We start from the raw sequence: 23,817 nt of genomic DNA, 5'->3' as shown, positions 1-23,817 counted from the left end.
CTGGGGCCGGGCAGACTGGGGAACTTGCACTCCAGCGTGGCTGGTTCCAGGAGGTGCACAGTTCTCATCTGTCCGTGCCTGTGTGTCTGGAGCAGGCGGCGGTGCGGCAGCCGGTAAGATGAAGCGTGGACTCCAAGCACAGAGGGACGGGGTGATGCAGCAGTGCAGCACATGGTGAAGGCAGAACCCATCGCAATGTCCGGAGGAGAGCCGAGGTGACCACGTCACTGTCGCCAGGAATCGTTTGCTTCCCCCGCACAGTGTTAGAGATCAAGAGAAGTCACTAGCGATTTTTGAATCCAAGTAAATTGGCATGGCTGCTTTGGACTACTGTAACATGGGAGCAATTCTATTCAATGGCCTTTAATACATTGCATTTACATAGCACCTTTCATCCCAGGGTTTAAGTGCTTTAACGGAAGTGGGTACTGTACACCCATTAGCATGGGGGAAACCGAGGCACAGAGTGGTTAAGTGACTTGCCTTAGGTCACTCGGCAAAACCGTGGCAGAGTCTGGACAGCCTTAAACCTCCCGACTCCATCAGTTGGTTAGACCACGCTGCTGCCTCAAATGAAGCCACTCCGGTCCCTGCCCTCCCCAGCAATGTGCTCCTACCAATTCTCCAGTGAGGTCTCACACTCCTTTCTGATGCACAAATATATGACAAAAAAAAAAGTGCAGTAAACTAAATGTTTAAAAAAGCACATTTGTGCTGTCTCTGTGCAAAGATAAAAGAAATAAATACATGATTAAAAAATTAAAAAGGTTCACAGTATCACACATGGATAGGTAGCTACAGTAGTGCACGTCTGGAAAACACTGTGTTACTACCCAGGATTCTCTACACCCAGCTGGATGTCTCCGTTGGGAGCTGCGGGTGAGTGGGTGGTTTCTTTGCTGCCCACGTCTGGGATAAGTAGGAATACACGATTATAGTTTTGCTCCATTCTGAAATGCAGTGCCCGGGATCCTGCAGTGCAGCAATACTGGTGTCAGCAAGCTCTTCCCCATCCCACTGGAACGGCTGCATCAACGAAAAGGGAACACATCGACCTGCAGAGGGAATCGCTGCTCTCTGGGGCTTCTGTGTCTGCATAGAGATTACTGCAAGAGGCAGAGAAAAGAGAGTCAACACCCAAGCATCCGCCTTGCATTCAGTTAGGTCTGAGCCCAGCCAACTCCCCAGAATCAAAATGAGTGTGAAGAGAGAAGGCTGTTTGTTTTGCATCCTCCAGTAACAACACCATGACTGGAGAACTTCAGCTCCCCAAAGCTTTCACTGCACCAAACGTTTCGCAACAAGCCACAACCCTTGCTGAGCAGACCGGGTTTCTGCCAGTGCAGGAGATCTCGCCTGCTGCCCAGAGCTGATCCGAGATGCAGCAGGGCTCTGCCGCAGCCATGCAAGAGCCCCATGCTGCGCAGAGGCCACAGCGGCTCCCTCTGCAAGCTGACCTTGCAGAGGGAGCACAAGCTCCGACCTCAACCCACCGGGCACCCGGCACACGTTTCTTGTACACTTACTGTATCGCTCTCCTCATCGGAGACAGAGTGGAGTTGAGCGCTATAGTGGAGCGGGGAGTAAACCCAACTCCTCTCGTCTGTCGGCTGCCAGAGTGGCCAGAGACGGCGGGGAGAATGCAAGGAGAGCAGCAGCAGAGCAGGGAGCAAAGGAGAGAAGAGGAAAAAATAAAAGGAGAAAATAAAAAGAGTAGGAAACAATACAGTAAGAACAGCTGTCCACCTGGAGGGAGAGAACTGAGCTCAGTGCCAGCTCTCAGCAGAGGAGCCTTCCTCATCCTCAGTACATACCTGCTCCCTACCAGCTGGGACATGGGACAGCCTGCCAGCAGCTGACATTGGACCCCGCTCCAGCTGCAGTGGGGATGGCACAACCTCTCCTCTTGCAGGGACAGATTTTTAGAGCTTTTGAGATGCCAGGGAAACCTCAGCTCCCTGCCACAGCACCACCCTGGCTCCAGAGAAACCAAGAGACATGGGAATCGACTTACCTAGGGGCAGTGACAGAGCTCTCAGTTCCTGCTACCCACTCCCAGCTCTCAACCCCCGTTTCCTGAGCCCTGTGCATGCTACAAGCTGGCATCTCTGGTGTCCAGGAGGGCTTTTACAGTGAAACCTAATCTGGTTTGCTGCGCCTTCCCCCTTCCCTGCAGGCCAAGCAAGGCAGCAGATGGGTGGGTTAGACCATGGTGGATGGTGGCCACAGAAAGGAAACAGTTATTGCTGAGAGTCTTGGAGACAGTGGGGTGATGGGAACAAGTACAACAAAGGAGGCAAAACACAACTGGATCTTGGAAAGAATGAGGGGGAAGGGGATGTGCCTCGAGGGAGCCGGTTATCACAGCACTGGGCATTGGTGTGACGAAACACGCTTCTGCTGCCAACACAGCACAGAGAAGCCCAGGCAGATTCAAGGGCTGGTGTCTGCTTCCAATGTTCCCGGGGCACCCCGGGAACAAATGGGCTCTTTTGGCTCCAGAGGTGCTCCCAGAGAGAGGAAACTGCCCCCTTTGACTCAGCCTGAGGTTTGCAAAGGAAGAGAAATGGAACTGGGTACTTGGAAGAAGCCTGGGGGGGTTCCCAGCCCAGGAACCAAGTATAACAGTCTACAACGTACAAGAAACTACAAGAAGCCAGAGGAGCTTTGAAGCACTGGGCTCCGCATGCTGAACCCCATCAATAATTGCAGCTATATTAGCAGAGACAGCTGGGAGGAAGGAAGGAAGAGAAACCCTTGCCTGGAGCTTCTTACAGGGCTCTGCCAGAGGTGCAGGAAAGCTCAACGCTGCATAAAGCCTGCCCCACATCCTGTTTTTCATCCACCCTGACTGAACTGCGTGCTCCAGCCAGCCTCTTTCAGAGCCTTTTAGGAGCTCAGATGCATGCAAGGAGCTGCAAACCCCGTGGGGAGATAAAGGAGCATCCGGTGCTTGGTATTAACCCTCCCAGTGCTGGAGCAGCCAAACCCAACCGAGGGGGCAGGAGGAGCTCCCAGGAGGGGTGGCCCGTTTGCCCACATAGGTGCAGCTCTTTCCTCATGCCATCAGCCAAGGCCAGGAGCACGTTACTGGCCCTGCTTCCCCATGCACCCTGCCTGATGCCCTCTCCACTGCTCCCCTGCCTGGTACCAAAAAGGCAGGCGCTGGGAGGACCACGCTTGTGCCAAGGCTCTGACAGCACTGCCATTACCCTCTGAGGACATCAGCTCTCCCAAAGCCTGAGAAGGGAAATATTAAAACCCAAAGCAGTCTGAGCTCTGGATTCAGCCCCTAAATGCTCAACTGCCTCCTTGCATCTTTCGGAAAGGAAAGGAAAGCCCTCACCGCTCACAGAAAACCTGCAGTGAGGAAGGAGCACTTCAGCGATGTTGAGAAGGGCTGGAGAGCAGAAGCCATCCCTAACCCAGCAGCAACTCCTAACTCATTTGGCTTTATGAGCTGCTCACCATCCCAGCCACCAGAAAGACGACCAGCCACAAGCCTAAAAGGTTACATTTGCAACTGGATTTTTAGCAGCTTCAAAACATTTTAACAGTCTCTTTGGAACCCTGTCTGGCTTCCTGGGCCAAGGGAACTGAGCCTAACATTACCTACAAAGGCTCAGGTACCTCTCTGGCCAGGTCTGGTGCTTGCAAGTTTGTCCAAGGGTGATACTGCAGGCCATCCTATGGCAGGAGCTGTGTCACCAGCCTGCAGAAAAGTAGGGCAGAGTATGTATTTCTGCGAGATCCGTCTGTGCGATTTTGATATGCCTCCCCAGTTTCTGCTGGGCTGGTTCCTAATGGCCACACAATACAGAGCCACAGCATCCAAGGGAAATGGAGTGCTGGCCCCAGTGTTTCAAAGCTACAGCTCTGCTCCCCTACGTGCTAGCATGTTCACTTACAATCCCAGAGGAAAGCGAGGTGGTTCGGACTCTGCGCTGGCGGGGAGAATAAATCCAGTACCTCCCATCTGTGAACTGGATGGCCCCAGGGCAAGTGAAGTGAGAAAGGAAACAGAGGAAAAAAGGATGACATGAAAGAGAGGATGAAAGAGAAAGCAAAAAACAAGGGGTTGGGCAACTCCAGGCCTGATCGGATCAGCGGGCAGGAAAGCCGTGCGTGGGAAGAGCAGCGCCCATGCCCTGCCGCAATCTCTGCACTTTTATTCCCCTGTGGGTGAACAGGAGGATAAAGTGCTCTCCTTTCAGGAGCAGACTTCCAAAGATCACACTGGGACTTGACAAATCATCCTCTGCACATAGCATGCCTTCACCGACCATCGCCCCTGGAGCACTCCTGCAAGAGAGCAGCTGCGGTCCAAGCCCCGCCGCACTCCAGTGCAGCCTTACTTGAGCTCCAGCTCAAGTGGTTTTCCAAGGAGAGCGCCCATGGGAACCCAAATCAGCTTTTCCCTTCATCCCAGCAGTGACAAACACTCCACAGCACACGACACACATTTAATGCAACACTCAAGGACTTAGATGAAGTATGAAATGCTGATGAGCAGTCAGTCATGCTCTCTGTGAGCACACACTGCACACAGATGGTCTCCTCTGGATAGAGAGGTGCCACTCAAGTTGGGGGAAGTCCATATGCCCAGGGATAGGGAAGAAGAGGAGCTGACCCTTGCCAGAAGACACTTGCCAGTGGAGCAGGCAGTATCTGCAGGCAGCTTGCACACAGCTGCCATCCACAGGCAAAGAAAGAGCAGCCAGTATTAGAGGGAGCTGTTTGCATTTTGAACAGCATGCATAAAAACCCAAACAGACAAGCTTTTAAAATGGAGCTGATTCCTTCCACAGCTCCCACGAGCCTTGGAATGACTCGGCAACGAGTGAGCAGCTCCGCAGCAGAGTCACACAAGCACAGGGAAAGGCAAACGTTGCCATTTTTAGGTTAGCCTGAAGGAGCTCACCACAAGGGCCCAGCTCATCTCCATCGCCATATAACCAACTGCAACGAGTCAGAGCAGGGAGCAGCTGGCCACCTCTTTTAATGAGAGGGTTCCAGTGCCCAGGCATGGGGGATTGCTCTCACAGGTAAGACCCTCAGCTCTGCTCCAGGAATCCACAGGGCAGGTACATGTTGCTAAAAACTCTTCTTTGGTCTGCAGAAGCTGCTCAGACATTGCGAGAGCTGACTGAGGAACACAGCGCCAGACTCCACGGCACTCTGCTGCCAACCAGCAACCACCTCACTTACTCCCTGTCTCAGCACTAGATTTTCACTGCATCGCCTAATGCATCTGCCTGCAGGGAAAGGAAAAGCCAGAGTTCACCAGAGCCCGAGGTCAGCCCCATTGCAACCACCTCCCTTCTGGCTCTAGGCCACTGCAGCAGGCTTGTGTTCAGGTAAGCAGCCGGGCTCTCTGGCTGAGGAAGGAAGAACCTCTCAGTTGCAGCTACATTCACCCTGGCTTGTCCCAGGAGTGAACACGCTGGCCTAGATAAGCCCTTCAGCGCTTATGCTTGGAAGTAGAGCAGCACGCCTACAGCTACATCCACAGAAGCAGTGCCACCCACTTGAGCCCCACTAGATGCTGTTTTGAGTTCTCCAAGGGTTAATTCAGTTTCCTGCATTCAAAAACCCATCCATCATTAAGATCTCGAGGTGCTCAACATGAAGATGGCATGGGGCAGACACTGCCCTGTACCCAACTGCCTGAAATCGAGACTGTTACAGCCTCATCCAGCCTTTCCCATCAGCCCACTAATGGGCCAGGCGGAGAAGGTATCTTACAAAGTATATGTCTGTGACTGGCACGTCATCTTCATCCGAGGCCTGGCTGGCTGGTTCGGAGGCCTGGCTGGCTGTCTCCACCTCTATTGTAGCTGTAGATGTTACAATGGCACAGGCTGAAGAAGCCGCCTCTCTGGAGGGGGGAAGAAATGAGAGAGTCTAGTCAACGCGATCAGAAAAGGACCAAGCAAGACTGTGTGACTTATTACAGAGGAGCAGAAGATGCTCCGCTGTCACATCCAGAAAGATCAAGTCAGGTAAGAAGTAACAGCGCTCAGCTTCACTGAACTGTCTGGGGGGAGCACCTATCTCTCCCGGAAAGCTGGTGCCCTACAAAGTCAGCCTCCAGCACAAGTTGCCACAGACCAAATAACACCGGATAGGGCTCTGCAAAGCTGCCCAACGCTCCGAAACACTCACTCTTTGTCATCTTCTTCAGGAGCTACGATCTCAACGTCACACTTGGGCTCCAGCTCGACACTGATCTGCTGAAGCTCCTCCTCAACCCGCACCTCCTCGTGTGACCTGGAAACCGAAGAGAGACAGGCCCAAAGGCTCAGCTGGGCACTAGTTTTGCACAGTCCTCAATTTTAGGTCAGCCTGAATCAGTCCTGAGTCAGCCCAGCCTCCCACACCGCAACCTCCCACAGGAGCGAGCTGTGCTGGTCTGCTCCGGCATGTGGCTGCCTGCTGCAAGCCACTCGCGGCACCGAGCTCCTGGCACAGACTGAGCAGTTGATTTCGGCTCAGAGGGAGCTGTCAGAGCTCCCAGGATTGAGGATTTGGATAACCAAAACTCCCAGGCAAAAGAGTCAGACCTTTCAGACTGCAGTGCTCAGGACTAACGAGGTGGGAAAAGAGGACAAGAGGAAAGGGATTAATTAGCCAGTGCTGCAGAGAAGACGGGGCAGTGTCAAATGGAATACAGGAGGAAAGAGGAGACTTGGCCTCTGGGGAAAACCTGTGTCCAGAATTAGCCTGGCATTATCTGTCAACCGCACAAGGGCCAAAGCCTTCGACCTCTTCCGAGACTCCCAGCACACCACAGCTGCTCAAGCACGCTCCAGGGTTAACATCAGATTTATCTGCACACTCAGGAGCTGTTTGTGACAGTCTTCAATTTAATACCTCATGCTATTAAAGTAATTGCTTGTGCTAGCAGGGCTGGCTCCACAGTCCTCATGGGACAGAGGAGTGGGCGCTTGCCAAGCCGAGGGCACAATCTCGGGGAATGGATGAGCTCCGGGTTCATCGGCAGTACTGTCCTGCTCTGCGACGACCCTGGCTGGGAGCTGGAGCCAGCAGGCGGCACTCCTGTCCAGCTCGGTGCCAGGGAACTCGCTCCTCTCTTCCTCGCAGGGGTGGATCTCAGAAACCCAGAGGGAATTCCCCAGCAGTTAGAATAATCAGAGGTGTGACACATTCTTGAGCAAATTGCATAAGGTCTTTTTCATTTCAGCTCAGGAATGTAAATTCACACTTTAATAACTTTGTTCTTGCACTGGCTTTCACCAGGGGATCACAGAGTGCTCTACAAATACACAGGTCCCTGCTCCCCTAGAAAGGGCACGCTGAGACACCAGCACCAGAAATGGAGAAACTAGGCAAAAAAATAGCAAAGAAGGCCACACTTGTGTGGGGTGGTTGTAGCTGTATCAAATCTGTGACAGACGGATGTACTTCTGACCAAGACGCTAAGCTCCCTGTAGGGTCCAGGGACAGCCACTTCGATTCACCTGACCTATTTCTGGTTGAGTAGTCACATCCTACAGCAACTCCCTCCATTAGGTACCAAGGGAGTCCGGAGTAACTCGGGTGAAGTCACTGCATTTTGCCAAATGGGTCCCACCACTGGTGCCTGAGTTTAAGTCTCCAATTTTCAGCTATTTCAGACAATGGATTCTGCAGGAGGTGAGGTGCTTCACAGGTCCCTGACGCTTCAACGGGTGCTGCAAATCAACAGCAAGTAGGTCCTCGCCCTCCAGTGACAGGAATTTACCAAGATTCAGCAACATGCAGCATCCAGATGTATTTTCATTAAGAAATACCACAGAACGGGATTTTTTCACAGTGTATGTGGTCTGAAGCTCAGCAAATCACTAAAAGCTAGGAACGAGGAGAAGTGTCTGTAGGATGGTGCAAACCCTCATCTTCCAAAGTCCTTGCCTTTCTCTGAAGCACCAAACACTGACTGCAAGGAGAGAGGACATCAGCCTGTCCAGCAGCTCCTCTGGCTATGGCACATCCCAAGATTGAGTCTCTGATGTGCATTTCAAAGTCTGTGCCTACAACACTTACAAGATGTCCCGGAAAGCTAGGGCAGAGTCAGCAGGCAATGGGGTCATTTTTACTGGTGCAAAAATATGCAAGATAATTATATGATATGAGCCTCTAAATCCAGACATCCCTATGCAGTAGGGGATTTTTGTCCTACCTTGCCCTTGGCTCTGAGCCACCTATCACCACAGGAGGGAAAAAAACCCTCAAAGTACCCAAGTTTCTGGAAACACTGGAAGCTACTTCTCTGGGGACTAAGGGTGCTCAGTGCCTCACAAAGTCAAAGCCCTCTCCCATATTCACACCCACCGCACCCAGGCAGATGCACAGAGGCAGAATGTTCCTGCTGTTAAGGCTCGTTTACCCAGAGGGGGACATAAATGACCCTCTTTGATTCTGGTGCTGGTTGGGTGGGTAAATTTGGACAACTCTGTTGTCCCCTTTCCTGTCAAATAACAGGGGTAATATTTAAGGTTCCTTGCAAAGCACTGAGAGATCTGCTTGTAAGAAAAATTCTGTGTAAGAAATAAGAATCATTTGATTGCAGGAAGAAGCTCATCACTCTGCAGAGGACCGTGCCAAAACCATGGGGCTGCCAAGATTCACATTCAGCCCTCCAAGAGATCTTTGCACAGGGACAAACGTGAGGTCTCTGTGCAGCTGCACAAGAAGACATGAGACACTTTTCTCACCTGCCATCCTGCCCTGAGGAGTGTGTGCGCCTCCTGCAGAAAGAAACCAGAATAGTAGAGTTTGAGGAGCGGTTTAAAACAAAAATCCTACACTGCCCCCAAATCTAACTCCCCACCCCATGAGGGAGATGTTCTACTTAACAGCTGACACTTCTCCCAGCAATAATTAATCCCATCAAAGCTGTGTCTGCTTGCTCCCAGGAGAGATTTAATTAAAATCGGTCATTAGCATTCCAGAGCATAGGGCAGCCTGCCGAGATCTGCGCACGAAGAGGAATGGCAGCCTCTTGACTCCAGTGGGAGCAGGGGATGAGTGCTGTCCTCACCTGTACCTGGGCTGCTCAGAGGTCTCCGAAGGGGATCGCTCGGGAACAGAGAGAGATGTTGAAGATAGTGTTGTGGCTATGGAGGCTGTAGTAGCTTCTTCAAAGGAAGGAGGTGTGCAGGGTAGCAGGTCTGGCCTGCCTGCTGGCCCGGAGTGGAGGGCAGGAGAGATGCAGGAAGAAAAAGATGAGTAGGTCAAACACCAACACTTTACCTACACCAGCCCTCTGTGAGGCTGTTCCACCATCAACCTGCACACCCTCACTGGGACTGGTCACTTAAAACTACAAACAGGCAAGAAGTTTAGCTGGGTTCAGGAATGCAACGGCTTCTCCCAAGGCATCCTCTAGAGAGAGCCAGTAAGCACCATTTCCAGCATGACAGACAAGACACTACAGGAAACGTAATGCCAATGAAGACATCGCACTGGTAACCAAAGCTGGATTAAAGGCTTGGATCGCCAGAGATAAATATCCAAGTGAATTAAGAGATGAATCGAGTGCTCGCTGCTTTGCACGGGTAGAAATCTAGCACCTATGCACTCGAGGAGCCTGTCCTTCACCACTCATCTGTAAATTCAGCCCAGATGGAAGTGATGAAAAGGCAGCACAGAACCAGGCCATTCATCTTTTTTTCAATGGCAAGGTCTTGCCCCTTATAACTGTCTAAACACTGCCATTACAGTCCTGCAGTTCCCAGCCCCCACCCCTTTTTTTTTTTTTTTTTTTTTCCCCCTTTCTCCAAAAGAGTGGAGCATTCAACTTTCTGATCACTTTTGGGCTATGACTGCTGGTGCCACTTGGCAGCGGCTGCCTCACAGCAGTGACGCAAGCGACCATTTTTACTGCAGAACCACACAGTGCTGCAAAGAAGGGATTCGGTCTTCTTCGATGCAGAGGCGTTGCTTCCCCAATCAACTAACTGCTGGTGCTGTGACAAAACAATATACGCTTACCTTCTCCCCTGTCCTGATTAAGTTTAGCACCTGCAAAGCACAGCAAGACATGCAATGAAGAGCTACCCATCAAGGAATACATGTGTTCTGTGCACAGTGGGGAACTCCACGAGAACAGGCAAGGATCCTAAGGAACTGCTAGGAAAGAGAGGGTAATCACACAGCCATCAGCCACCAAACGAGACCATTACCTTCATCGTCAAGTGTGGGGTAACTCCTGGCCGCACGAAGATCATACTGTGTTTCATCCTTTTCAGAGGGAAGCTGGCTAGCTGAAAATGCAGCTGTTGGACCGGCCGTCTTGACAGCTAGCAAGGCACTACGCCCTTTCTTTGAGGGAGATGACTTCAGAGCTGGATGAGAAGAGTGAAAGAGAAGATGAAGTTACCACCACCAACTGCTGTCACACCAAAGGCACTTTTCCCTTCATAAGGAGGGGCCTCTGCCCTCAGACACACACACACACGTCCTCTGCAAGTGCCATCTCCAAAGGACTGAGCCTGAGTCAGGCTGCAGGGAGAGCTCCTGGGTGGGAGTCTGAGCAGACCAAAGCAAGCCGTGACAACCTGAGGGCTTTGCAGTTCCCCAGCTTTGCTCTATATTACAGTGGAAAAGCCTGCTCAGACTCCGGCCCAGAAACTCTCCACGTGGACTGAAGCAGCAAGATTGAGACAAGACTTGCGTCACACCACAAGGCCAACAGCTCTTGGACTAGGTACTTACAGGAATTCTTTCGAAACACTGTGTTGGTCATGAATTTGAAGAATCTCTCTGCATAAAAGCTGGGTCTGTGTACTGACACTGTGTCCTACAAAGGCAAGAAGCAATTGTTTAATTTTAAAATTATCCCTCAAGGCAGAATTTCTATAACAACCAATGCAGTCTTTTTTATTCCAACATTTAGCACTGATAGAGCCTTAAAACGGAAAGGCTTAACTGAAATGATCTGATTAAAGCTATAAATAAGCCTGAAGCATTGCCTTTGATTTGATTGCATTTGATTATATTCTTGCTGTAATTTTATAATGGATTTTGGTGTTTTTATTCCTTCGTAGACTTCCCAGATTTTTCAAAAGTTGGCCTGATTACATACATGAAATTTCTTCTGGCTTTGTTGGCTGACATTCAAAGCACACCTGGATAGCTTTGCATATGACACGGACACCAAAATTCAGCCAAGGGTCTCCATGCATTTCAAATGGTTTGCACTTTTTTGTTTAAAATAGTAAAACTGAAGCTGTCTCCGCTTCTGATGTTCAACTGTGCTACTATGACTTGGCATCTACGCATTTCCTTTGCCTTGTTATTTAAGGGAAGCTAGGATATGCAATGCTGAAAAATAGTTTCCACATTCAACGTTGCTCTTTCGTGAGCATGCACCTGGCTGCTGCAGGAGACAAGACAGCAGGGAAACACTGAAAGGGATTTATTAACAGATAGCTTACTGAAGTGGAAACACAGTCAATCACCAAAGAGAGCAAACGCAGGGCTCCTCGACGCATACACGAATGCACGCGCCTTGTGCGTACAGCTCCTGGTATCATGGGGAGGAGGAAAATGACAGATGGGAGCAGAGGAGGAAAGCTGGTAGCACGACAGCTAAACATGCGAGGAGGTGGAGTGCGCAAGAAATCCTGATTGGGAATAAGTGGCACTACACCGCTGTGGAGGCATAAGAGGCAAGAACTACTCCTTTCATCAGCTTCAACTGTGCCAGTTCAGGCACTATAAATAGCAAGGTAATCGGCACCAACTAGCATAAACAAAGCCAAGGCAGGTAATCCTGCCGAGGCCTGGACAATTCCTGCCTCTGTACAGGCACTCACCCCATCATGGACAAGGGCCTTCCAGGTATGTTCTAGCTTCTTGATGAACCTAATTCCAGGGGAGAAGTGGAGAGAAAAAGAAAGAGACAGATTCAAGCACATACTCTATATCTAAAGCCACCTCTCATACCACACACGGGAGAGATCACTGAGCTGCTAATGATTCCTCCCTCATCTGCAGTGTAGCTTTCCTCCAGCCAAGAGAGGTCAACTGAGCACACCGGCATCTCTGCAGTCAGGTCAGGACTGCCTGGGCACCCTACAGGGAAGGAGGAGCTGCACTGGAAAAGGGGCAGAAAATCACCTTCCATTCCTGGAGATACGCTACCCATCCTAGGCACAACTCATTATGAGCAACTCATTATATCTTAGAAAAATGGCTCTGTGTCACCAGCTGTTCTAAGGACAGGATAAAAATCTACAGCCCCCAACACGCATTGACAGACGGCTTTAGGCAGTCTGCCTACTCATTATCAAACTCTTCAGGAGAGGAAAATCTTCCTGCTTTCATTCAATACTAAAATAGATGTTAACACACTTAAAGGACAGACAACTGCAAAGTTACCTACCTGTATGATTGAAGGATATCTATTATTCCTACATGTAGTAGAAGACGCTCTCCTTTGCCATTCACTGCTGGGATTCCTCCCATCCTGGAGGTAAAACAAAACCTCAGTGAGTGCAGCCTCAAGAAGAGCAGCTGTAATACCCCCCGAGACCTGCGGAAGGGTGGACGGCAGCACTGAAAAGAGGGCTCTGATGTGGTGGTCAGACACAACGCAAAACCTGCAAAGTCACTTCGTGCACAACCATGGGAAGTCACCTACTGACCCAGGCCATCTCACACAAGGTGTCCCTGGGGTTACTGCTGGCCAGGATCACCAAACACCGACTATCAGGACAGGACCCATGTCATGTGGCAACAGCTCTGCCTGGGCCAGAAAGCACCACATTGTTTTTTCTTAGCTACAAGACATTTTATTCTGGCGATCAGATTATTTACCAGGACAGCGTGAGCTGTCTGCCTATAAGGGCAGCAAACCTTCAAGGACGAGGGTATTTCCAGTCCCATCCAACTAGTATCAGTCCTGCCAAAGGTGCAGCAACCACTAGCACCAGCACACAACAAAAACATGCAGGTATCAGGCAGGCCACTGCAATTAATGATGCTACTTGAAAGAATGGAAACACCAAAGTATTATCCCGGCTCCACCGTGACTGATCCTCCATCAAAACTGGAGCAGCTGGTTTCAGACAGCAACAAACAGCAAACTCCACCATTTGTTAGCAAGCTTGGTCCACAGAGCCAGAGAGACAGTCACAAAAGCCACCTGCAGCCCAAGAGCCATAGATCAGGCACAGCACAGGACAGGTTCTGGGCAACCCCCCCAACCCACAGCTCCACCAGTTACTCCAGCACTTGGCTACATTGCTGTTTGCTGAGCACTGGAATGGCCTCAGGGTACTGTCAGGGATTCCAAAGATGGAGTGATGGAGAACAAACTCCAAGCTCCTAGGGACAGGCTGATCCCTACTTCCACTCCAGTATTTGGATGCTGAGCTAGAACTGAGCTAGTTTCTCCTCCCGAGAGCATGGGTGGATGTTTAGAGGCTGTTACAGGAGCTGACAGCCTACAGACTGGCCTAAGAAGAGAGACCGCTGTGAGGCTGGAGTCTTAACAGAAATATTTCCCAGCCCAGCTTCCCCCTTTCACACCACACTGCTCTACTGGCAGCAGTACCATAACCCCCAGGAAAGAAGCTCGCTCTGTTCATATGGGCGTCAGTTAGGGATTTACTACTCCAGACTCCATCTCTGCCCCTCCCAGCAGCGCAAGAGAATCAGGTTTTCACCTACGTGTCGTCTGTGTCTATGGACTCCCCCCGGGCAGCCCCACCCTGGATGGACTCCATGGCCGTGGAGTAAAGTGCCTTCTGCCCCACGGGACGCTTCTCATCCGACGTGCTGTGGGCTCCCTCAGACTGTCGCTCCCGTTCTTGCTGGTCTATGTTATGAACCCCAAGCAGGAGACTGTAGTCCATGATTTTAAAGCTTTCCAACACCTACAGGTTAGTATTGAGTTTAAGAACAAAGACAAAATATCAGGCCAGCAGCTCAAATACAGCACAGAACCCAAAGCATGGAACAGCCTGTCCACATTCCCACTAAAAACTCCTTTGCCAGAGCTTGAACATTTCTGAACCAACAGTCATCTCTGAACTTGATCGCATAAGAGTTTGGCCATCCCACAATCAGCCCAAAGGGTTGGGCTGAAGGCTTGCAAATAACACTGTTATACCACGTATCTGCTGTACACTGTATAGGAAAAATGTATTTAGCTCCAACAGCCCAGCTACAAGTGGAGCAGGCTGCCACAATTTGATGCACCAGGCAAAGGAACGCAGCCTTAGTCCTCAGAGGCTGTAATGAGATCCAACTTCACTGCTTTGCTTTCAGGGAAAAGGACAGTAGAAGGGATTTATCCTGCTTTGGGGTCAGCAGATTAGCATGGTTCTCAATCATTTGCTCTTCATGCTTGAGAGCCACAGAACTTCATTAACCTGCTCCCCAAGCTGCCCCCCTCCTTACCAGACAGTCTCGTTGCAATGTTTTCACCAATGCACTGAAGGTGTCTGCATCCAACATCAGGCCCTCGGGCATGTCTTGTATGAAGTCTAGATCCTTGTACGTAGGGCTGGACTTTTCTTTTTCCTTCTTGGATGCTCGGCGTTTATAGGTCGAGCCTTTCAGGTCAAATTTCAGGTGCATTTTCACCACGCGAGGCAGAATGTTGTTCATCACCACCACACGGATGTTTTTGCCCCCTGATTGCACACAGTACAGTCCATAAAACTTCGGCAGCAGCGTCCGTGGGTTCTGGTTCAGATTCTGCAGCAGGGTTGGGAAAAAAGCATGAGGAGAGGTCATTTTGGCAGAAGACTCCTGCTGTGTTCAACACAAATAAATCTGCTGTTAACAGATCTCGGAGCAGTCAGACTAGGGTTTCTTCACCTAGAGATTTTCTGAACTTTACATGAGAGCTTACTGTACACATCTGACAAACTCTTGCATTTCAGTGGCTTTAGGACCTGAAAATACCACTATGCCTTGAATACAGGGAATGTATTCACTGGGCAAATAACCAAGTCCGGAAATTCCCCGCTTTCCCCATCAACAGTAGCTAAAAAAGGGAAACCAAACTGGAAGAGAAATAAACACAATAAGTGGGAACTTCAAGTTTAAAAATAACAGCTATCTTCATCTCTTCAGAAATGTCAGAAATCAAAAGCCGTTCTCTGGCCCAGAATAAACCAGGGACACGGTATTTTTTAAACAAAACAACATCAATTTTCTCTTCCTTTTGCAGAGTTGCTTTATAAAACACAGTTGGCCAGAGAGCACGGATATCCTGCTCTGCTATCATGTCCTTTTTTTTAGGCAGCGGTTATTATTAGGAATGACATGACAGGCATGATTTGCTTGTTCAGCTTTGGAAAAATTTGGGAAGGAAACAGAACATCTCTGCACATTACGAAAGAAAGGACAGACCTGACAGATTCTCTGACGGCAGAAGCATGACTATATTAAAATTTCATGCCCCTCCTCATCTCACCTAACCAGGCACACGAGTGAGCCCTCTTTGTGAGTGTGCTGTTCAACGTGGTGCAAGCTAAAAGCAACAGAGGCAGGCAAGACCGAACGCAAACAGCACTTGCCCAGCTTTAAAGTAACTCAGGATGAAACCACTCTGCTTCCTTTCCACTGACTCTTTTTTACACCAGATGGGTTTCCCCAAGAACAGCAGAGAGATCGTGTGTTAGCGCCACAGTAACCCAAAACACTGCAATGTTACAACAAGTAGCACATAACTCTGCCCCAGACAGGTAAGTTCAGTTTAATTCGTTACTCTGATTGCTAGCCAGGACAACTGCAGAATTCAGGACAACAGTGCAACTCCATTCCCATTCAAAACCCTCCACCTGATTTACTACATACATTAGGCAACAGGCAACAACTTCCAAGAAAGCTCATGCAGTCCAGGAACTTGACTGTCACTTGCAAAAGCAAGCAACTGGCTGTCAGTTATATACAGACACCCAAGATCTTGTCCACTTTGGCAAGTTTTCCCCAGTAAATATCGAGCGAGGCAAGTATTTTCATAAAAACAGTGTATGATCACATAACTCAAATCCACTGCAACATGCATGCAGATGGGGCAGCATTAACATTGCTTGCCATCACCTTCTCAGCATCTCCACAGCAAACAAATCCCTGGGTGGTTCTAACTGAATTTCAGTGCCCTCATCTATAGAGCTGGACCCTTCATCACAGTTATGCAGGGAGACAGCTCCTGGTTTATATGCCAAGGCATCAGGTTTGGTTCTGATTTACTACTTGTCACCACACGTAAGTCCTCTGGGTCTCAATATATTGCCTTGCTAGACCTGAGATTTAGGCAACAACTACCTGCAGCAGGCTGGATGTGCAAAGCTGGCTGGTACCGCAGGAGTCTTTAGCTTGGTAGTGCAGCCAGTGGGAGCCAGGACAACCAGCAACTGCCTTCAGAGCAACTCTGTTAAACAGCAGATATGGGAGACCTATCTCTGTAAGGCCTTTGACGCAGTCCCCCATAACATCCTTCTCTCTAAACTGGAGAGGTATGGATTTGATGGGTGGACTGTCCGGTGGGTGAGGAATTGGTTGGATGGTCACATCCAGAGGGTAGTGGTCAATGGCTCAATGTCCAGATGGAGATCGGTGACAAGTGGTGTCCCTCAGGGGTCCGTATTGGGACTGGTACTGTTTAATACCTTCATCAATGGCATAGACAGTGGGATCGAGCACACCCTCAGCAAGTTTGCAGATGACACCAAGCTGAGTGGTGCGGTCGACACGCCTGAGGGACGGGATGCCATCCAGAGGGACCTGGACAAGTTTGAGAAGTGGGCCCGTGTGAACCTTATGAAGTTCAACAAGGCCAAGTGCAAGGTCCTGCACCTGGGTCAGGGCAACCCCTGGTATCAATACAGGCTGGGGAATGAAGGGATTGAGAGCAGCCTTGCCGAGAAGGACTTGGGGGTACTGATGGACAAAAAGCTGGACATGAGCCGGCAATGTGTGCTCGCATAGCCTGGGCTGCATCAAAAGAAGGGTGGCCAGCAGGTCGAGGGAGGTGATTCTGCCCCTCTACTCTGCTCCAGTGAGACCCCCCTGCAGTACTGCGTCCAGCTCTGGAGTCCTCAGCACGAGACAGACATGGACCTCTGGGAGCGGGTCCAGAGGAGGGCCACGAAAATAATCAGGGGGGTGGAACGCCTCTCCTATGAAGAAAGGCTGAGAGAGTTGGGGTTATTCAGCCTGGAGAAGAGAAGGCTTCGGGGAGACCTTATTGCTGCCTACCACTACTTAAGAAGTAGGTAGAAGGCTTAGAAGAAGGCTTAGAAGAAAGATGGGGACAAACTTTTTAGCAGGGCCTGTTGTGACAGGACAAGGGGGAATGGTTTTAAACTAAAAGAGGGTAGATTTAGACTACATGTAAGGAAGAAATTTTTTACAATGAGGGTGGTGAAACACGGGCAGAGGTTGCCCAGAGGGGTGGTGGATGCCCCATCCCTGGAAACATTCAAGGTCAGGTTGGACGGGGCTCTGAGCAACCTGATCTAGTTGAAGATGTCTAGATGGACATCTAGGACTAGATGACCTTTAAAGGTCCCTTCCAACGCAAACTATCCTATGATTCTATATCCAGGGACAGCAGTGGTTTCCCCACAAAACCAAAGTGGTTGTGTTACTGCAATCAACAGCCATCCTCAAAGCCAGGCTAAGGCAGGTGCATGGTGCCAAGCGAAGAAGAACGAACTAGTGCCGGGAAAAGGACACCCAGAAACACACATCTGGGAAGCCATTTCCAGGCCAGAACATGCCTACAAGCTATGGCACAATTATCTGCCTCAAGTTTACCCACAGAGTTTGCAAATAATTGGCAGGCTTTGTGCTTCTGGGACTGGCTTCATGACACACTGTTAACGTTGTCCCTGGCACAAGGCAGGCAGGCTACAAGAAACGCTGGTGGAGGACATGCCCTGTGCGATGCTTTGGACAGAAAAGCTGCCACGACAAACTCAAGTTGGGTCCAAGGTGCTGGGTGATACACACCATGTAGTAGCCAGGAAGGAGCTTCTGTAGGAATTCAGCTTCCTTGTGCATCACAGTTTTTATGATGAATTCATCGTCACTGGTGACATAGAAGAGGGAGCCGCTGGCACCAGGGTTCGACAGCTCTATCAGAGGCTCATTACATAATGAATACTAGGGAGGAAAAGAAAAAAAGATGATGTTTTTAGCCCCCGTTCATTGCACATGGAGTTCTACGCCCTTGAGGGCTTTCCCCAGCATGCTGACTCCCTGTGAGATTAAGGGGTAGCAAAGCTTAAGTGAGAACAATTTTCATTATAGGTTAGGTCTAAGTGGCAAAGCTGATGGATAATTTACAATTAGAGACCGAGATTACAGTTCAGAGCATCCCAACTGCTCAGAATCAAGCTAATAATCTGCTTTCAGCAACATCCAGGCTTCATAATGACATCTTATCTTTTCCCGTTGTGTGTCTATGCGTGTATCACATTTAGGCTTCTTTCAGCACATTACCGCAAGCACAGATGGAAAGATAGCATTTTAAGAGACATGACAGTCTGCTCAGGGTACCAAATATCACCTGGAGGGAACACAATGCACTGGCTGTTCTCAGTTCTGGCCTTGTGCTCCCCTGTTACAGAGGATTTTTACAACCACATCTCACCCCCTCAATCCTGCTAGAAACACATGAAAAGTATTAGACCAGGTGTCCAAACAAGAAGAGAGGGATCAGCGCTGTGTAAGCACAGCAAGGGGTACTGCATCAGGAACTGAATTGGGAGGACATTTCTAGACATCAGTATGCAAACAGCAGGTCCTCAAATGAGGACATGCCTAGCAGCCGGAAATAAAAAGAAGAAAGCACAAGCACGCACGTGCACTTTGCAGCTCGGTACCAACCCCAAGGTAACTGCATAGGCCGAGTGGGTTCAGGGCAGCGTCACGTCAGAGTTGCCACAGCAAGAGGTAAGATGGGGAGAGGGAGGTAGGGTATTAAGGGACATAATCAGAGCAATAAGTTAAATGCTCATCATTACGTACTGAAAACAGCTTTCAGCACTGCACAGATTAATGATCCAAGACTTTATCAAGTTAATTATCTCATGCATAATTAAAGGCATTTGCTGCTGTGGCAGGCAAGGAGAGAATCAGGGGAAACAGAGGCAACAAATCAGAGCTATGACCTTTGCAACTGAGGCAGGCGCTTTGCCTCACCCAAGTTTTGAGCCACTCATCGAATCAGCCAGCATTATCTTGGATGGCACAGATGGGGATCACTGTTACTGTCAAACCGTGCAATGGCACAGATTCGTTTCTACTTGTAGGTGTTCAGCTATGATTACCCCTGTCTACAGCTGAAGTCAGAAAAAAAGGGCTATCAAAAAAGGGAGAGGGCATGCGTTCATTTGGATGTGTTCTCTTCCCCGGTTCAACAAACGCCCTTTCTTAAAGAGCAGGACGTCACATACATGCAAGGGACCAAATTCAACCCCAGTGTACTCCAAGCCCCAACAGCTTGTACTGCTAGGTATTTTAAAAACAGCTTTTCCAGCTCTGAGGAGCTTTCTGAGCATAAGAACAAGCTGTATTTTATTCTGTCTTTGTAAGATGATTAAAATAACTACACTCACATAGCTGTCGAGTGAGTACACAAGGAAAAATTCCCATCTTAGTCCTCAGAGCCCCAGAGGACATTACAGGGTTGCACCCAGCAGAACACAACTCCTTTTGCTTGTAAACACAGTAAGTTATTGTCACCACAAGCAATCGAGAGGGAACCCTATCGCATAGCTTACACAGCACACACTGTATGCAGATCATTTCCTTTCCCCCCAGCATAAGCTAGCAGCTACCTCTTAGCAAATGAAGACTTGGGCTGAGTGGTGCTGGTCTTGCTGGGACTCGTCACCGGATCTCCTCCAAAGCTGAACAGAGTCCCTAAATCCACAGCCTGTTCCCACTCCTTGCTGGGATCAGAACGATTCCTCAACTCTTTTTTGTCTCTTTTAAGCAAGAATTGCTGACAGCCTTGATTTAGGGGCAAATTTCTTGTATTACTCTAGACAGACAAATAAAGGAGGAAAGACAGAGAAATCCAAAAATATATCCATACCAAATAATCATCTGGACGAATCCCAAAGAGTTCTCGGAAATACCGAAAAGCCACTGGTGCATAGGTCTTGAACCTGAAGTCAGCATAATGGTGAGCCGGGGTGAGATTACTGCCTTCGCTGCACAGAACAGACATTACGTGAGCAGGGCCTCTGTATTACCATTCACCAGATATGTACAGTCACATCAAGGCTACTGTATATTTAAGATTAATTGAGCCTTTCAAAAAGACATCTTAGGAACAACAACAACAACAGAATATATCTTTCTTCTGTGGCAGGACAACAGGAAAATCGGTTTTAAATTATCTGCCAAAATCTATTTCCAAAGAGTGCAAGGAACAGCCACTTGCCAAGCAGAATATATTTACACAGAGAATATAGTTTTTATGAGCTTTGTTTATTCACAGAGTTAAAGAGCTCCCAGAATGAGTTTCTTCCATCTCAAACAAGGTGTAATTTTGTGGAAGAAATTCTAGACGGGCAGGTAGAAAGAAAAGCACGTAGGAAGGCTAACAAACTCAAGCATATAGTACTGCATCTTACACTGTACTTCCTTGCAAGCCAGTGTACTGCAGAATCTAACGCTTCCCACTGTTATGTTTGTATGTAATGGATGCATCTTTAAAACATTCAGAGCATCCAACTCTGTGATCTAAAGACAGATGGAAGCTCTGTTGAAAAATCAGTGAGAGGAAAAGAAATAACTCATCCATTCATTTTGCTTCCCCTGTCTCCTTTACCTTGGGAAAAAAATGCTCTCTACCACGTAGAAGTCCTGCATCAGAACATCTCTCTCTGGCTTGGAGCTCAGATTGCCGACAGTATACCCAATCCCTAGCTGGATGGCCCCCTTCAGAGTGGATGAAGTGGTCTGGCAGAAAGAAAAGAGCAGTCAGTGAGCATTTCACAGCAGATTATTGCAATAACATCCCCTATATTACAATACAGTTGTGTCTATGACTTCTATGGGGTCGTCTCGGGCACTACATACTGCTAAACAAGTTCAACTAGCCGCGAAGAGATGGATTAAGGCTTCCAGAAGGTTTGCCGTTTGCAAGATTATGGAATACAAGGGTGCTGCATAAAATCTAAATCAGATTGGTAGCTACTAACAAACTGAACCAGGAAAGCTCGGTTGTGCTATGGGCCCCAACTTCTCTTCTCAGCCTGCTACCTACACACAGCTGTCAGTCCCCACTCCACAAAACCAAACCTTTTTGTAGGTGGTTTCACCAGAAGCATCAACGCCTCGATGACCTATCTTCTTCCCTTGGCCAGGCTGCCCTGGTAGCGATGGTCCCTGCAATGAAAGAGCACGGCTAAAGCCCAGAACAGAAGCTGACCTGGCCAACACGAACAAGCAGAGCAGCACAGGCACAACCACACTATCACGGCTGTAAAGGACAGAGGGATCTCTACCGCTGGACAAAAATCTGCAGAGTGCAAACAGGTGTAATTGGCACCAGCAAGCCTTAAACAAGGCTGTTTGAATTACACATCCATCCCTCAAGATAAGAAGAGTTATAATACCCAACCACTCCATCTGACACCCTCAGTACTAACTGGGCAGAGCCCTCAGCAAAGATGCTGAGCTTAGGAAAGATCTGCTTGCTTCCCAGCTGCCAAGATTCCGCAGCAGTTGCTTGACTGCGGTTTCTCATTGATTTAAAGTAGTGATGTATTAAATCAAACAGTGAGAGAAGTTTATTCTTAAATATCCCATGCCCTCAGGTGTCATACCAATACCTCGTGCTTCACTGGAGAAATAAGAGACAGGTAACAGGGACAACACAATTACACTCCTGTGTTCACATGGAGATAATCCATTTAAGCAAGATCTCATTTGTTTACAGTTCAAAGGACGAGCCCACACGGGCTGAACTGCAATAACAGCTCTTCCTGAAGTTTTGCAAAGAGTGCACAGAAACACTATAGGACTGCCAGCACTTCAGAGTGAGAACAAACCTACTCCTATCCCATTTTCCTCCTCTTCCACCTCTGAGTCTGCCTGGGCCTTTTTTTGCTGATCCAGGAGGGAGCAGATTGCGGCTGTACTCTTTAACAAGCCAACACAATCATCTTTTGTGAAGTTTGATACAGATCCTTTTGCAACCCCAAGTGTAGGGCCTCTACACTCCGCCACCGAGCGAGGTTTCACCTGCTCCCCAGCTCTCCCGTCACTCCAGCGGACTGCGGAGCCCAGCAGATGCCTAAAACTGACGGTGAGCCACCAGCGACATTTGGGGGTTTGTTACACTAAGAACAGCCAGGCTTTGGATGCTCCTCTAAGCAGCATGCAGAGAGATCCAAGGTCACTTCCCAAGTGACAATATTATATCACTGTCTCTCTCAAGTGCCGCACAGACCCATCTCTCAGAACTGATGTCTACAGCAGACAATGTATAATTTTGTTCAGACTACAGAAGTTCTTTGTGTTTTAGCTTTTAATCAAGAGCTTGCAGCTATTTCTGGTCAAACTGCTTGTACTTCTGATACTAAGGGGCAATCTGATTTCTCCTTCAAAAATCTTATTTCCTACTCTGTTTTAAACATTTAGGCTTGCTTCTGAGTACTCCTTCTCCAAGCAGTTGGGATTAGCAGTACAGCTTATCCTTTCCTTGCAGCTTCTAACCAACAAGCTGGATCCTGTTACGCGCAAGCTTAAGCTGTATCGTCCTGCCTCACCACGTGGCTCATCATCACCCTATCAAAGCGATTAACAGATGTTTAAGAGATTGCCAACATAGAAATGCAGTAACAAAAGTCTCTTCCACACTCCCTTGCTCTACCTGGGACTGTGTTTCCAGGGCAAGGAAAAGTGGGGCTATTTGTGCATTGACCAAAGCAATCAGCTTCCACAGAAGTTGAGCTTCCTACTATGCATATTTCTGGGGAGGCAAAAAGAATCAAGTGTCACATTCCTGGAGTTTTATGGGAAGATTTTGCTATTCATGTACACAAATGTTCATCATCCCAGGTGAGTAATGTACAGGGGTATGTCAGAAAGTTAGATCAAACAAAAGTCTTTTGAACATGGTGCCCTAACCCAAGAGTGTGGGCTTCAGGGAAAAGCTTTCAGGCACAGATCCTCCTACTAGATCCCCTGCTGTCAAACGTGAAGAGTTTTGCTGCAGAAGGTAACAGTGATTCAGCAACCTGCGACCTGGATTACGTGTGAGAGGAGATCAGTCCCTCAAGATGTTCCCCTGTTTTACGGCTTCACAAATTACAGCCTCCTTGACTCGCTCCCAGGAGTGGGTGAGACCCAACACAGAGCCCTGGAGATACCCAATACACGGACTCTCTATTTATCACCTTCAGGTTCTGGTGTGGAAGAGGTGCCCTGAGCCACTTACAGACATCACGGATCATGCAGCTAAAATTGGCCACATGGTGGGCATAATCCCTTCACATCCCCTCTGTGACTGTGGTGATGCCAACACAGGGACTCCAGAGACCTGCCACTAATTTTCTTTCTCCCAAATAACAGATATCAAATTTTCAGTAATCTTAAATGTATTTTGAAATCCAGCTTTGCTCAAAAAAGTCAGGCAGAAGTGTTTTCTAGAGCTCTGTGTTCTCATTTTTCAACATGGGGTTTTCAAGGCCAGCTTTACACATCTCACCTCGGTGATGGCTGCCTTCTTTGGTGCCAGACCTGAGGAGAGAAGGGAAGAGCATCAGTAAAAGTAGGGACATCAGAAAAAAAAAAAACCCACCAAGAAAACAGCCTAATGCTTTGCTCTTT

At 48.9% G+C, this 23,817-nt stretch overlaps 1 protein-coding gene across 1 annotated transcript; it reads right to left on the bottom strand.

Moving 5' to 3' along the window:
- Positions 1–694: 694 nt before the first annotated feature.
- PIP5K1C (phosphatidylinositol-4-phosphate 5-kinase, type I, gamma) lies at positions 695–23,727 on the bottom strand (the record flags this gene model as incomplete). Its single annotated transcript, XM_009582220.1, has 17 exons — positions 695–1,106; positions 1,527–1,610; positions 5,746–5,878; positions 6,166–6,270; positions 8,715–8,747; positions 9,041–9,179; positions 10,185–10,346; positions 10,717–10,801; positions 11,820–11,868; positions 12,389–12,472; positions 13,678–13,883; positions 14,410–14,709; positions 17,977–18,129; positions 20,069–20,186; positions 20,810–20,940; positions 21,283–21,369; positions 23,696–23,727. Coding segments are annotated over 17 exons (1,904 nt in total), but the record flags the coding sequence as incomplete, so codon positions are not given.
- Between the last annotated feature and the right edge of the window lie 90 nt (positions 23,728–23,817).

This window comes from Fulmarus glacialis, unplaced genomic scaffold, assembly GCF_000690835.1.
Source record: "Fulmarus glacialis isolate BGI_N327 unplaced genomic scaffold, ASM69083v1 scaffold43357, whole genome shotgun sequence".
NCBI lineage: Eukaryota > Metazoa > Chordata > Aves > Procellariiformes > Procellariidae > Fulmarus > Fulmarus glacialis.
The sequence above is the reverse complement of the archived record's forward strand: the minus strand, read 5'-3'. Positions and strand labels throughout refer to the sequence as shown.